This window comes from Acanthochromis polyacanthus, chromosome 8, assembly GCF_021347895.1.
Source record: "Acanthochromis polyacanthus isolate Apoly-LR-REF ecotype Palm Island chromosome 8, KAUST_Apoly_ChrSc, whole genome shotgun sequence".
Lineage (NCBI taxonomy): Eukaryota > Metazoa > Chordata > Actinopteri > Pomacentridae > Acanthochromis > Acanthochromis polyacanthus.
This window is the reverse complement of record NC_067120.1, coordinates 2,404,889-2,421,313: the sequence shown is the minus strand read 5'-3', so window position 1 is coordinate 2,421,313 and position 16,425 is coordinate 2,404,889. Positions and strand designations below refer to the sequence as shown.

General features: G+C 40.2%; 2 protein-coding genes across 2 annotated transcripts in view; one reads left to right on the top strand and one right to left on the bottom strand.

The window, feature by feature from the left end:
* The first annotated feature begins 1,952 nt into the window (after nucleotides 1–1,952).
* Nucleotides 1,953–16,009, top strand: ttc38 (tetratricopeptide repeat domain 38). The gene is made up of 14 exons (XM_022197946.2): nucleotides 1,953–2,055; nucleotides 2,453–2,530; nucleotides 5,016–5,097; nucleotides 5,702–5,873; nucleotides 7,338–7,511; nucleotides 7,827–7,902; nucleotides 8,294–8,413; nucleotides 8,568–8,627; nucleotides 8,856–8,894; nucleotides 9,413–9,494; nucleotides 9,921–10,086; nucleotides 12,896–13,055; nucleotides 13,532–13,605; nucleotides 13,997–16,009. The coding sequence occupies exons 1-14, from the start codon at nucleotides 2,026–2,028 to the stop codon at nucleotides 14,082–14,084; spliced, it is 1,401 nt and encodes a 466-aa protein (XP_022053638.2). The 5' UTR covers nucleotides 1,953–2,025; the 3' UTR covers nucleotides 14,085–16,009.
* Nucleotides 15,831–16,425, bottom strand: part of tspan33b (tetraspanin 33b) — a 42,178-nt gene continuing 41,583 nt past the window's right edge. Inside the window, exon 8 of the mRNA XM_022197920.2 lies at nucleotides 15,831–16,273. Within this exon, the coding sequence (XP_022053612.1) occupies nucleotides 16,205–16,273 (69 nt within the window). The 3' untranslated portion in view covers nucleotides 15,831–16,204. The remainder of the gene's footprint in view (nucleotides 16,274–16,425) is intronic.

Sequence of the window (16,425 nt, the reverse complement as noted above, 5' to 3'; positions counted from 1 at the left end):
TGTTTTAGTAGCAAAAAGTACTTACGAATCATCTTTTGACAAAACGTTACCAACAACCTGAAGTTTCTTTAAAAAAATGGACAAAAACAAGACAAAATATTACACAAATCAGACGAGACAAAAATGGACAACACAAGACAAAAAACAGCTGACAAAAAAGTTAGAAAGTGACAAACAAGACAAGAAATAAATGACAAATGAGACCCAAAATGACAAGTTGCTCCTTTTTCCCCTATTCAGCCCATAGACTGTATGGTTATCACGCCAGTATGTGGAAGTAATATCAACTTAAAAACTGTTCTAAGCCCGTCCAAGGGACAGGATTTTGCCGTAAGGGTGATTTTGAACTTTCTGGCAGCCACTGATCTGCTAAGGATTTAATAGTAGCTGCGATTTCAGGCTTCACCAAGAAAGGCAGCAATGTGCCGTGAGGCTCCTAGTCTGCCCGAATTCAGAAGAAGAAGAAGAAGACTATGGTTTAGCCCCCTGAGATCTAACAGTACCTTTGTCTCCAGTGTTATTGTCAGTCGTGCCTCCATAAAAAGGCTGAAATCGGTTCATTTATGCAGAGAACATGATCTAATGTAGACATGAACTGGAACACAAATGCATGCAGTCAGGCTACATGGAGCTAGAAATGTAGCAGCATGCATGCTAAATGGTCAATGGTCTTTTTCTGCCTTAGTGCTACTCAAAGCGCTTTACAGTGTTTCCTGCTCATACACGTCAATGTCTGCCATAGGGAGCACCTTGGGATGTTTTGTTCTGCCCAAAGGCCGAAATGCTCGATGATTTCAAATCGTCCGGCAATTTAAATGTTGCATTTTCATTAAGCTCGACCTGTCCAGGGTGTCCCCTGCCTTCACCTGAGTCAGCTGGGATAGGCTCCAGCACCCCCCACGACCCTAGTGAGGATAAAGCGGTATATAGAGGATGGATGGATTTTTGTTAAGCTGGGGCAAGAGACAGAAGAAAGATAGAATGAGTAAAATGTAATCAGCTGAGGCAGGAAAAACAGATTTCTAGTCCCTTTTAGAGGCGAGCCTTGAAAATGCACAATACTGCATTACTCATAAGGAAGTTAGTATGAAGCAGTTGGAGCATTCCTGCCTGCTGAATATCCACGTCTCCTGTCAACAATTCAGTTCTTCAAGCTCAAACGAAGATAAATATAATAATAATAATAATCTCTATTTATAGATTACTTTTCAAAATCCAAATAGCAGTGCTTCACAAGGCAGTAAAACACTAAAATCATCTAAATTTAAATGACCAAAACTCACAAACGCAACATGGTGTTTGAAAAAAAAAAAGTATTTATGAAAGAATGAAAAGACAAAACTCAGATGGGATCATGAAAGGCTCGTTGATAAAAGCATGATTTCCTCCAGAGCCTCAGGCCCCCGACTGCAAACCCTCTTTAGTTTTCAGTCAGGCCACTTGAAGGACGGCTACTAAAAGATCAGAAATATATCTGGGAGGAAGGTAATGCGTGGTTGTAATTGTAATCAGTGACATCTATCGTAAAACACACATTTGAGCGAATGTAAAAAGGCTAAAAGAAGAATTTATGTGATGAAATAGTTAAATATTGCGTAATAATCAATGTTTTGATTGTCCACAGCCAACGAGTACTACAGACTCAGCAGTCTTTCCCAGGACTAATAAACTAACTGATATGTGGAATAGCCCTTTAACCCTAAAAAAGCCAATGGGTTGTCAGTTAAGAAAATAGAATGATCAAATAGAACTCAGTTAACAGCACAAATTATTATTATTATTATTATTATTATTATTTAAATCTCTTTACAGGTCTGCACCGCAGGCTGCTGTCATGTAAACATAATGTCCTAAAAGCATGCACACACAAACACATATTGTAAACGCTTTGCTCATGCTCTTATTTTGAAAGCAAAGCCGCAATAAAACTTCCACTTCCTGTTGCCTGTGTTTTTATTTTGCTTGATAAATCGCGAACTTTTCTCCAGTTTCAAAGTTGACAGAGGCTGTCGTTGGACTTTAAAAATGCTTGCTGAAAGTTACAGGGACTGTCAGGTAAAGATAGTTAAATATGGAACCCGGAAATAAACACTTTGACGAAGAATGTCATGTTTGTTGAGTCGAAGTCGGGATTGAAGTCGGGGTTGTTTGTATTAACGGAACCATAGCGAGTGGGATTTAGCTCAATATTTACAGGAAAATATCGTTTCAGTGACAGTAAAGTTGAAAAACTTGCATAACATTGTGCTATATTAGATGAACGTCTTCTGCTTCGACCTGTAGCTTTGCTTTTGTAAGCCAGGAGCAGCATTAAAACTCGTTTATTGAGTGTCCTGTTGTAATAAAAAAAAAATACAACTTTAACCTCTGATATTGACGGTAGGCAACGTGTACTAGCTAAATAGAAAGCGATCTGTGTCATTGTGTGTCCTAATATTTGCGTTCCTTACAGGCTTGGAGAGCAGAGGGTCTTCCTCTGTCCACCAGCAGTAATGAAGCTTGCAAACTGTATGATGCTATACTCACACAGGTGAGTTAACACACACCTGTCCACACTGAGATTATCTGCAAACTGCTTTATATACAGTACCTGAAAGTGCTAAAAAGTATTCACCATCCTTGGAAGTGTCCCCCATTTTTATTGCTTTCCAACATTGAATCATGGTCAGTCTAGTTCAGCTTTTTTTGACAGAAAGTTTTTGTCAGATTTCTACACAGTAGTGTCAAATAAAAGTGTAAAATGTAAGAGAAGTGATTGCATAAGTGTTCACCCTGACAGGTTAGTTAATAACAGATGCACCTTGGGCTCAATAGAATAGAATAGAATAGAATAGAATAGAATAGAATAGAATAGAATAGAATAGAAAGCTTTTGTTGTCATTGAATTGGGAGCGCTGCTCCATTTGGTGCTTAGAAAAATATATACAATAAAAATACAATACAATAAAGATGGATTAAAAATAGAATAAAATATAGTAAAAATACAATAAAATCCAGTGGGAAAGAGTGGCAGTTGTAGAAAAACAAGAGCTTTAGATTGCACATACACGATAAAGTGACTTTACAGAGATTCATTGTGAAATATTGCACGTGCAGTGTGTGTTCCCAGTGATGTTATTGTTAATTTTGTGTTCATGTTTACTTGTTGTTCAGAGCACTGATGGCTCTGGGGAATCCTGTGTGGATAGACCATAAGGGCAAACATTAAAAAGATTGTGTTCAGCATTAAAAAAACGTTACTTTGTGCAAAATTTCTATATAAAATGCATCTTTAAAGAGCATTTCCTGTTTCACTGATGGAAGTAGTGCACAAATATCGACGAAACTGTCAAAAATGAACACAGCTTAAGGAGAATTATACAGTATTTACAACCCCACCTTCATTCCAAATCTGGACTGGGTACAGCACCTAACCTTTGTCCTAAACCTGCACCATTTAATGCTTATAGATTGTGAATCATAGCTGAAGATAATAAATAAATAGTGACACCCCAAGTTGAAAAGAAACATTTCAGCCGTGACGCTCATCTGCGTGATGTTGCTCTACATGTTCGTGTTGAGATAAATCTGCAGAAATGTCCACTTTCTAAAAGAAAAGGTTGTGTAAAGCAGTTATGCACAGCTAAAATGTACACAAGACAAACTTACCATGGATCCTTAGGCAAAGACAATAACCACAGGGGAAAAAATAATATAGATCACATTCAACATTGAAAAAATAACTTGGTGCTAAAAATTCAACATAAAATGCATCTTAAAAGAGCATTTCTTCTTTCAGTGACAGAAGCATCTTACAGATATTAACCAAACTGTCAAAAATGATGTAAGGAGGTTATCCCTCTCGTTGTGATTCCACCCAGATTCTTCCTCGTCTGACCCACAGAAAACCTCTCCAGCAATTAGTCTGATCCCTGTGAGCATTTACAACCCCATCTTCATTCCAGGTCTGGACCAGATCCAGCACCTAACCTTTGTTCTAAACCTGTGGATTAACTTATTATGCACAATGTAAGAACACCAATATACAGAAAGGCACATTCAGTAACATTCAATTTAAACAGATTCTTTTTAGTTTTTTGCTGGTGTGAGATGTCTCAGTCAGCTTTGCACATCTGGACTCTGTAATTTTTCCTTGCAAAACTGTTCAAGCTGTCAAGTTGTTCCAGGATTGTGAGTGAAACAGTCTAGACACAAATTCTCAGCTGGATGAAGTCTTTGACTCAAATACTTCAGAACATTCACCTCGTTGCCTTTATACTATTTATGTGCATCTTTGGCTGTGCTTTGGGTCATCGTCAGACTGAAAAAGTTCTTTTGCAGAATGCTTCAGGTTCTGAGGCCTCCCTGTACTTTGTACTTCCCTGCATTTGTTTTACCCTCTACCTTGACAAGACATCCTGTGCCTGCTGCAGATAAGCGTCCCCACATCATGATGCTGCCTCCGCCATGCTTCACAGAGGGAAAGACATCTCTCACACATAGTGTCTAGTTTGATGCCCAAACAGATCAAATTTGGTGTCATCAGACCAAGAAAACCTTTTCCAGTGGACTTCAGGGTCTTTCCGGCAAACTCTAGTTGATATTTAATGTTAGCATTTTCAACAGTCACTTTCTGTTTGCCACTCTTGTGTAAAACTTTGTTTTTAAAAAAGAAAAAGAAAGCAGAGCAAAAATACTCCCAAAACAGACAGACACCGGTGTCCTTAAACTGCAGACACATTCATAGATCTCAGATGATCTCCACTTCACCAATTGTGTGGCTTTTAGCCGTTTACTGCATCTTCAAAGTGCCTCCACCTTGAATACTTATTCACCCACTTATTTTATGTTTTTGTCAAAATAGCCAAATTATATTGACCATGATTTAATGCTGAAAACCAATAAAAGCGGAAGCCTTCCAAGAGTGCTTTCTATAGGCACTGCATGCATAAAGTTTGCACACTGAGATTATCTGCAGACTGCTGCATATATGAATGAAAACTACTCCTAACAACTTGGTTTTGTTTGGCTCCCAGTATGTGAAATGGAGGAATGATGAAACCTTGGGAGGAGTTGAAGGATGCGTTTCTGCTATCCAGGCTGCTGACCCTAACTTTGGTAAATAAATATGCCATCATTTATTGAATTCAATCTCTAACTTGGCCAAGTAAGTTTTGAAGAGGTGTGGAAGCTTTCAAAGTGGCTAGAAGGCAGCAGAAGAGGAGTTTAAAATACTGTATACACGGAGAAAACAGCAAATCACAGATAAAAGTGGAGAATAAAAAATGAGAGAAGGATTAAAAATGACTGCATGAGCCCCTATACTTTAAAAAAACATGGAAGAGGTCAAATTCTCCTTTCATTGTTGGTTCTAGTTGAGCTCTTATCGGATTTTTTTAAATGTTTAGTTGTTGTTCATGCAAATTAATTAGCCCTTTTTTATGCAGGTTCAACACTTTACGATGCTCCAGAGATCTTACAAGCTGCTTTTTCATTTAGTTGATGATGATGATCATAATATTCGGCTACATAAGGAAGCCAGTTTGAAATCTTTAACGTTGCTTAAACTGTGAATATGAATTCTCAGCAACAAGTTCCTCATGTCTGGCTTCAGTTCAAAGCCACAACCTTTGCAAGTGCATGTGATCTGTCCTGGTAGCTGTTATACTGCAGAGGGGAAGTCCAGAAAAGAAAAGACCAGTGTTGTTTGTTTTGCCTTCAGTAATGGGTCATGTGATAAGCACCGGCTTGGAGCTGGTGGCAACAACGAGCAGCACCCGGCTGGATAAGCGTCTGGCCAGCGCTGTGAAGCAAACAGTGGAGCTCGCCAACAGCCAGGACATCTCTCCGAGAGAACGGCTTCACGTCAAAGCCGTGGAGCTGTTCTCACGCGGGTAAGATCCAGAGCCAGGCCGCCACAGCAAGGAAAGTGAAAACAGAAGGAAGAATAAGAATGCACATAGAAGAAGACCACAGACATTAGAGTGGGAGATTCCAGGACACGTTTGAAGGAAAAGCCGAGATAACCCTGGTAGTTCCTTGTAAGAAACAGCATTTTACATCATAACCAAAAGGAAATAAAACATGAAACTATAGGATTCAATCAAATTAATTTGTCATCATTTAGAAACAAAATCTGTATCAAGTTGAAATACAATATATTCAGCTTAATTTACAGATAATACACATCAGATGAACTGAAAAGGAATTAGTCTGTACACTCTTTGGGCTGTGCAAATTCCAAATAGATGTGGAATGTTTTCTTGCAGAAAAAAAGCCTCTGAGTCACTTTGTCTGCATCCCAGGGCTGAGTACAGACACCAGATTTGTGTTCTTCAGCACAAACTGAATGCACAGCCAGCAGACAATGTGGAGATGTTCACTGAATTTAACAACACGTTTCCACCTTTAGTATGTGTGGCATTTGGCTGGATAGAAAGTCTGCCAGTCAGACCAAAATTTCTTAAAATAAGTGGCTGTAAATGGAATTATAAAGAACTGAACAGAAAACATGCCTACAAAGGAAGTTTTTCACCGTAATGCAAGGATAAAAATGGACCAACTGTGAAGCAATCAAATTCAAATTAAAAGCAAAAGTCTGGCCAATTGTGACTGCGGCTGTACAATTAATTTTAAAGACTTTCTGAGAAAAGCACGCTTTGGCAGTGCAAGCAGGCATACTTTACAAAGAAACACAAACTCCTGCCAACAGAATATTATCAAACATTCATTTATATCATGAATTTCTGTTGTAATTCCATAAAAGCTTCTACTTATAGTTTTGTTAATATGAAATATATTTTTTAAATGTTTCAAGTAAGAGTATTAAAGACTAAACCTGTCCTAAGAGAGACATTTCTACAAATTTAATCTTGCGTGTCACACTTCTATAATTCAATAAATGTTCGGTCCCATTAGAAAAGAGATAAGTTTCTCTTTGCTAAAGGAAATGGGTCGCCTGTGAAAGAACGCCGTCTTTTTATGCAGCACAAATCTGCTAGAATGTTTTTATTTATCGGATGATGTTCAGTTCCTCTGTTGCTCTGTGAGTCTTCATGTGATGCTGCCTCGTGCTTCACATCAGCAGCGATCATCTGTGACATGTCGTACCAGACTCTCCTGTAGATTACACTCTCTAGCTAGCTGGTGATATTTGTATTTCATTTTCTGTGTCTTATTTCCCCACGGTATAGTCGGATATACTGTAATATCGAGGAGCCATTTGGTTTCTCAATATTGTCTTGGAAGTTAATCATATAATTTCCTGACAAAACATATTTACATCTGGGATTCTCTTGCATTCTGTTGTCCTTGCTGCTAGCCAGGACTGCGCTTGTTTCATGTCATGTTTCTTGTAGGAACTTTCCAAAAGCCTGTGATGTATGGGAAGATATTCTTGTGGATCATCCCACCGATATGTTGGCCCTCAAGTTTTCCCATGATGGCTACTTCTATATGGGAGCCCAAACCCCGATGAGGGACTCTGTCGCCAGGGTTCTCCCTTACTGGAAACCACATATGCCTTTGTCCAGGTACAGAACACCGCTTACAAACTAATCAGTCATTCAGTGAAATAATTCAAGAACTTGCACACAACAATGAAGCAAATATTGACCACACTGAACTGCAAATGGATGCACTAGGCTGTAAAACATCTTATGTTTGACGCATAAACTAGATGTCATCACGTCAAGCTATTACAATGCATGACTGTGCAATAGTGAGGATTTTTATATTTACTGGTGAGCGGCTGCTTTTCATCATCCTAGCAGTGGAAGTTCTTTGCCTTCTGTGTTTTGTAATGAGCACTTCTTTGCGCGTGTGTGTGTGTGTGTGTGTGTGTCCAGCTACCTGAAAGGACTATATTCTTTTGGTCTCCTAGAGACTCGCTTCTATGACCAGGCAGAAAAAGTGGCCATGGAGGTGAGATTTTCTTCTCCGTTAAAGTCTGTTGTACACGCTGTTGCCGTTATTGTCGCTGGGTGTTCCAGGCTGTCTCTGCCTGTGCTGATTGTGTCACTTCAATTCGGCAAGTAATTTGCTGTCAAAGACCAACGATAACAAGCAGCTCATCCAGACCTCGGCGCCCTGACTCATCTGTGCTGAATGCCTAATGCATACAGAGCAGCTGCGACATGAGGGTCACTTGAAAACAGATTGAGGAACATCGTAGATGAAATGGAAGATAGTAGCTGAGAGTTAAGCGTGCAATTAGCTTTGTGTTGTCATTTTATTGTGCTGTAAGAAATCTTTTTTTTCTTTCTGCACCTGCATTGCTTCTTCATGTTTAAAGGTGTTGGACTCTCTTGTGCAGGGCCTCGCTCTGACTCCAGATGATGCCTGGTCCGTCCACTCTGTGGCCCACGTTTGTGAGATGAAGGCGGAGGTGGACAAAGGCTTGAAGTTCATGGAGGGCAGAGAGAAAGACTGGCAGGTACTGCTTCTGCTTGTTCCTTAGTAATGTGTGTTTTTCCCCCCCGATGAATCACATCTCGATAACCTTGTAGAGTTCCACAGACCTCTGAATTAAATTACAAATCGAAAAAGGTGAAGGAAGAAATACCGAAATGTATAATGTTTGATTCCAGGTTTCTGAGGTGCTGGCTAGTCATAACTACTGGCACTGGGCTCTATACTTCATTGAGAAGGTAAAGATCATAATGAGTTTTTTCAGTCAAGCGAATAGTTGGCAGTAGGAGGGTTTGCCGAAGTTGTATTTATGATATCGTTTCCCATGGGTAATTTGAAGTCTGGAGTTGATTATATTGTAAGATTAATTTGTGTTTGCATCTGTGAAATACAATTTATCAACCCTGCTTATCTCTCAAGTCTGAAGTTATTCAAATTCGTCTTTCTCACCTCCTCCTCCTCCACAGGGGCAATATGAAGCAGCGCTGCAGATATATGATGCTCAGGTTGGTTTGTGTTAAAGGTTGCTTCTAGACTTTGATGGTATATCTGTCTGAGATGTTTTGAGAGTCGTGCATGCACTAATACACGGGGGATACAGGCTAACAGCAATGTGTTGTGTTTGGTATGAGTCAAGAGGGTAAGTGTGAGCAAACGCAAGTCAAATCCATATGAAGATGTGAGAGCCAGGGAACCACCCACACCCATTTCAGTGTCAACTGCCAAAGCTGATTATTTTTTTATTCAGACACTCTGAAAATAGAAGAGACAATTTGAAAGTAGAGCTCTTTGATGTCCTCCACGTTCAGAAGAACATTTATAAGGTTACTGACTGAACTTTGAACACAGCAGAAACTCTTACATCGAGTCGGCTGAAATTCATGAATGTTTAACCGCTAACATCAGGGGAGTCCCGTAAAACATACATGTCTTTTTTAAAATTTGATTTCTTTGAAAAATCTTGTCATCTTGTGGCAGTTACATGTTTGAGATGAATAGTGGAAGTGTGCCATGTTTCCCCAAGGTATTCAAACGCTGTAAGGCCTCAGGATCCATGCTGGACACTGTGGATGCCAGTTCAATGCTCTGCAGGCTGGAAATGGAAGGTAGGATATATTACACATGGAGTATATAAGCATATTATGGAAACTCAAAAAGCTTGTTGGATGCCAGAGTTTTTTGTGCTTCTTTGCTCTAAAAGGACATTTTCAAAACTGCACCATTTGCCCAGATGAAAATGTTGCAACATTTGTTAATGTGTTGCTAACGAGCTGAAGGGCAACTGTAGCATCTAATTTACGGCAATTTATGACATGCACAACTGCTAATGAGGCGACATAATCTCAGTTATCATACTTCATTAACCTGAAACTCAAAGTGCAGCGCTGAAAATGAGGGTAATTAGTAGAACCTCTGACCACATGCTTTAACTTTGTCTCTCTTTTCAAAATGAACTGACCACCTCACTGCTTCAGAAAACATGTTTTGCAGCCTTAAATCAGTACCTGAGTTTGTGCTGCTGCGCGTTTCAGGTGTGTGTGTGAAGGACCGCTGGCAGGAGCTGCTCCAGGTAACGCAGCCTCACACCGACGATCACGTGACCTTGTTTAACGACCTCCACTTCCTCACGGTGTCGCTGGGAGCTAAAGAGAGCAGGACGAGTCAGCGTCTGCTGGAGGGCCTCCAGGAATTAGCTAAGTAAGTTCTGCGCCATTTCTTCCCCTCGCTGCACACCTCAACAGTCTGTCAGGTTTACATAAGAGCAACACAAGCCTTATGTAAAACAGGCAGAGAAACAAGGCTAAGCGTAGGATGTGAGATAGAGGGAGAGTACAGTCAGGAAGGGAATTCAGAGCTGCAGTCTGTGTCGGGGAGAGGGGTCTTCCCTCTGTAGCAGCTGTTGTACCAGGAGCTGCTGCCTCTGTGGAGTTCTGTGCTTAGAATGTGCCGGCGTCCCAGCTAGTGACAGCCTGGGCTCTCCAGTTTGTCCCACATGCAAACCACACAAAAGTTGCCATTTAAAAGCAGTCCTTAATGTTGTCATGTTTCCACTGTTGTGTAACACATGTATCATCTGGAAAGTCAATACTTGGGCAGGACACAGAAATTTTCTCCTCAACACAGATTTACTTTGAATCACCAGGAAGGCTGTAGGCATGTTCCAGCTTCGCATTTATTTAATTTTAGCGCTCACATGTATCGTGCCACTTTTATTATCTTGGCTTGGGAGGATTGCACAGTTCTTCATAATCCATATTTTGCCACAGTGTAATTTTACAGTTAGAGGTAGTGACTGGGAGCATCAGCTAATCCTAGAAAGCCTCACCACAGTATGGATTCTTTGGCCTTATAGTGAGGAGAATCCTTCTCAGTAGAAACATACATTAATATGCTTGTCAGTCTGTAGAAGTAAACCCGCATTTTCCTGTGGAGTTTTAGATTTTCACGATTTCACATTTTGCAAATCGGATTATTATAATCTGATGAAAGAGTTTACATGTTGGCACAACTTCTGGCTCATTTAATTAAATGATAGCTTCCTTTATCAACCAAAAAAAACTACGGGTCAAGAAGGTTTCCTTCTCCTTTCTACTCTGAAGCTCACCTTCTCCTGCTCAAACTGCTGACAAATGTTTGTGCTGCTCTAAAGTCTGGTCTCCAGAACTTCCTAAAAACTCTCAAAGTCTCTTCTGCTGCAGGTTGCTTTGTAGAACTGTTCCAGAAAACCTCACTAAACCACATGGAGGGGCCTCAAGATAGTCGTCCAAATGAAACCGTACAAAAACCAAACTAGCACAACCCAACCGCTAAAGTCTCCTGCAGCCTACCAGAGAAGCTCTTTAAACAGAGAATCAGGACAGGAACTCTTACCTTCTGGACAACTAACGTTGGTTCACAAACAACCAAAAACCTCTAAAGACTCACTACAGCCAAGATAAAGACACAACTCAGCTGCACCAAATCCACTAATCACTGCACACATTAGCACCATGTGCTAACTGTGGCTAAAGAACCACATTTACCAAGACAACTATCAGTACAAAGCCCTAAAACACACCAAGAAACACATTAAAGAGGATTTTACTGCTGGAAGCTGCAAGCCAACGCCTAAAAAACAAACTAAAGCAACAAAGCCAAACCAAATGTTTGACTGCAGACATAAAGCAGGAAGACACTGAGCTGCTCAGGTGTTCCTGATGACACCAAGCAGCCACCTGGACAGCCAATAGGAACACAGCTTACTGGAAGTCCAGAGGGCTGGCTTAGTGAAGGAAATTTAGTTTAAAGTTGAAGCAGAAAGTTCACAAAGAAAGTTGAAAACCACCTTCTGATCCCTGAAATCTCTGAGTTTCCGCACAAAGAACGCCTGAACATGCCAAACTGGTTCCATAGTAGAACCTTCACTGTAAAAACATCATAGTATGGTGTGCTGCTCAAAAAATATTACAACAGGCTGTCTAGGGTCGCCACGAAGCAAAAACAGGACAAACGCTGGTTTCCAGGGGGTTGAAAGAGTAAGTTTACAACAACACAACATGTGAGCAGAAAAATCACAAAGTCTGTCTTTAGTTCAGCTGAAAATATGAGTTTTTGTCTTTTTTATTGACCAAACTTTTCAGGAAGTAGATGAACAATAATTAAAGCGCTCATGTAGGAGTCCAATTTCTTTTGGATCCTTGTGGAGGACTTTCTGCTTCACACCTACAGGTCTTTGATGGACGTGCTAAACCAGCGTTACTTTATTTCCATCCCATATGAAGAATGCAAAAAGAGGAGGTGCTCTAGGAAGTAGACGGTGCCAGACCCCCCCGACCTGTTCGATGTCCACGTCTGTACCATGGACCTGCAACACAAGAACATCTGCTCACTGTGAAAGATTTAGGGCTGGACCCGAATATCCCGAATATCCGAATATTCGTTCGCTACAGCGGTATCCGGATATTAATTTTGGTATCCGAATATTCCCCAGTCCACCCCTGCTTGACATGTAAACAGGGTGAAAACAACCTTAATTTTCATCAAAGGGGTTCTTTAATACATGCTTTAGAGGATAAAATAATGAAGTGATGACATTTTATATCCACACCAACTTCTTGTTACGTCTAAATGTTCAGCAAAAAAGCTTTTTTTGCCCATAATTCACCTGAAAACTGTGATAGTTGTATAAATGTTCTGTGCTGTCAGTTTGAAGTTGTTGGTGAAGCATCCACATTTTAGAATTTTAAGCTGTGTCTACTTACATGAATACAACTTTGTGTTCTGTCAGAATCAACTTTATTTTCCAAGCATGTGAACAGATACATGACTTTTTGTTTCTTTCAGTGAACTTATACATTTCAAAGTTTTTTCTGCATATATTATATAAGTCTGGACAGACCATGAATGTAAACTACAACTTGACTGATTGACAGAGGTGTGCAGCAGTCATTCTTTGAAATAAAGTATATTTAACGTGTTACTTGCTCCCTTTTTCTTCTCTTTTTACTAATTTTTTTTTCCTTCACAGGGAGCCAGGGGAGAATCAGCAGCATCAGCTGGCAGGGACTGTAGGTGTTCCAATGTGTCAGGCATTGATGGAGTACAACCAGGGCAACTACAAACAAGCTGTGGAGCTTCTGTACCCGTTACGCTACCGCATGGTAGACATAGGTGGCAGTGATGCGCAGGTAAGCTTCATAGAAATGGATAACTGTGGTAAACAAACATGAAAAATGTAACAAAATCAAATACAAACAAAACCAAACTGCAGCACTTTCATTGCGCCGTTGAAAAGCCTTCAGCCTTGAGGCTTCTTTTCTTTGAATAACATTGATCACACCGTATTGTTTTGTTTTGAGTAAAACTGAAGTCCCTGTTGCTGGAAAAACAGGCCAGAGGTGAAGAGCACCGAGCATCAGGGCTGCAGTTTTTCAGTCTATGAACATACCACATATTGTGAGAATGTGGAGCGCAGTGCACCAACGTATGAATAATGAATCATTGTGATGGATGCTGATGGACTTTTTATGTTCTTCGTGTTCAGAAAGCCATCCTCCAAGGTGCAACAGTGTACATACAGTATAACACAGAAAGGTAGAAACACTCTGTATGGAGTTGGAGGAGGTTTGTGTTTACTAATGGGTTTGTCTATTGTTGTTTGCAGAGGGATCTGTTCAATCAACTGCTTATTCATGCAGCCATGAAATCTGAGAATAAACATCACCAGAAACTGGGAAGGTAATGCACACGAGGGATTTCAGGCCAAGCGTGGGATCTTTTCCAATTTGTTTTGCATCTTTACACTCCATGTTTTTCTATAGGAATCTGCTGAGAGCTTGTGTGAGTAGAAAAAAGAAAGGTCTTGCATTATTTGAACCACTAGATTTCATCATGATATTGTATAGTTGCTGATGGGACTGCTGTCCACTCCACTTTTCTTTTAGCTGCTGTCTTTTCATGTGCATGCAGAACACAGGCTGTTTTCACAGTCCCATTATGTAACTGACATTCCCTGTCTGTACACCATGTTACGCTTCCATTATTGATCAGGTTCGTCTCTCAGCCTGCAGTCTCTTTGAATCTGTGTTCATCTCTTTGTGCTGTCTTGTGTTGTGCTGAATTCCCCCAGATGTCTTCTGGTGGAGCGTGATGCCGTGAGGCCAAACTCCCCCCTGACCCACCGTCTGATGCAGAGAGCTCGGGCGCTTCACGACTAGAACGATTGCAAGGTGTGCAGAGCCGTTCCCATGCAAAAATCATCAGAGCGACCGCTGTAATCTGACGTCAAGATGTTTGGCTTGAGGAGACTTCTTCGCCAGGAGCTTTGCATTGTTGTCAAAACAGCTGAAATCTTTATGCAACAGTTTTTTTCATTCCTGACCTGACCGGTGTTCAATATTAAATAAATAGTACTAAAATTAATACTGACATGAAGAAAATTTGAAATATATCAACTATAATTTGTGAAATAATCTAACAAATTATTCAAGTGATATGTCAGAATGCTCTTTTCAGAACTTTCCCAATATAACTCCATAATGTAATGCCACATTTCATTTTTCACTCTTTTTTTTCACCTTTTAGCTAAATGCATGTCCCTGCCTCTGAAGCAAACAAGCTCAACAGCTTCTACCAGATTTAGCCAGTTGGCTCCAGTAAAGTCAAGCTACAATGACGGTAAAGATACTCTGAATTTGGCAGCTGCTGCATGTCAGCATAATACAACGAAACTAACATTTGCTTTTATTATTTTATTACATGTTACCTAATCAGCTGGCTGGCTAGCTCAATGAGAGTTACGAGCTTTGTTTATGACTCAATGTCACATTAACACGCCCTCCTTTCTAGCAGGCTGGCTCGATATGTTGCAAGGGTAGACTTAAAAGCTAATATAGAGGTTCAGTTACCGTGTCGGTGTCTATTTACAGTAGCATAGCAGCTAGGTATTGATTTACAACCCTTTGACAATGTCGATGCTCCAGCTAGCAGGTGCTAAGTGCCAAAGCTGAGTAGCAGTTGTTAAGCTTGTAGATTTTAGGGCATGACTCATGTGCCCTGCTAAAGGCTGGGGAGTTAGTGCATAGACTGTATATAAAGATGGACGTAGCATCTGGCTCCAAAATTGAAGCCCACCCGGAAGTGTCAAAAACTTGCAATATCACGCCGTCCGCTAGGGTTGGCTCCAAAAAGCTTTTTCTCCATAGACCCCAATTCATTTTTGGAAAAAATAAAATTTGATAGACTGATGTTCTACAGCTCAGGATTTTTTTTCCCCCCGTTAGTTTTCATGGTCAAAATGAGAGATCAGGTGGCTGATCTTAAAATAAATCAATACTGAATTTTAAATAAATCGTTAAAGTTGGCGGAGCCAGGGGGCGTGGCTATACTTGATTGACAGTCCCATAGACTGGTCCTGCCCCTAGTTGCTCTCAGGTCCAGCCTGTTTGATGACGCTTTTTACGTCATTGGCTCCAAAAACTCCAAAATGGCGACCAGGAAGTAGCAAAATCTGAGCTTCATTTCCTCGGTGTTGAAACCAACGGGTGGCGTCACGGTTAGTTCACGCCTGGGTTAGTGACAACACAGCCAGCATGAAAAGAGACTTTAAGAAAGGAAATGTGTGACATTAAATATGTTAAGAAGAAATGGCATCTTAAAATACAAATATCGATAATGGTAGAAAATGTATGTCCATTTTTTTGAAGATAATTGATGAAATCACATTTAATAATGAGCTGAGTTTAAATAATTTCTTAAAGTTTGATTTGCTATGTTAAACAAAACGCATTTCAGTGGTTACTTTTTTTTAATATTGACAACTTGGGGGTTCCATATTTTAAATTGTGTACTTGTGAAACTTTTTATCAACAAATTTGCACAGTTCTTAGTAATTATAGGTTTCCATTTTCTGTGATGAATAACTGGAGTCCTCGGCACATCATCACTTGCTTTTTGCGAACAAGTTTTTCTTGCTAATCAGTATATCTCACAGTGACTCTGTCCTGAAAAACAAGTGCTTTGAATGAATTTTATTAGCAAACTTGTCACATTTAAATATAAATACTTTCAGAGATGAAATCTGCATGTCAATGTCAATACAAAAAGCATGTTCAAAAGCAATAAATATACACTTTGCACCTTGTATGTGACTGACTGATTAAATAACACAATAAAGTGCAGCACACTTGTATGCCCGAAGGCAACAGCATGTTAAGAAAAAGATATGTACTCTAACATCGTAGTGCTACAGTGGCAGTAAAAAAGATGTCCTTGCACTCATGAGAGGAGCTGAGTGAAGTTCTTTTCTTCCCGTTTCTTCCCCTGCGTCTGCCCGCTCTCACAACACTGAGGTAATCTCATCTTGGATCTGAGAGATCAGGATCTGGGACAGCACAATGCCTGCAATCTGGAGGACAGCAACAGCCACTTTAGATTACAGAACAGACTCTTGGTTACTGTACAGCCTGTGCCGTGCATCTCAAGGTCCCTGAGAAGGGTGCTGTAATGCTCAGTTGGCACTGGAAGGAAATGTTCCAAATTTAGGTTTACTGCTTTGAG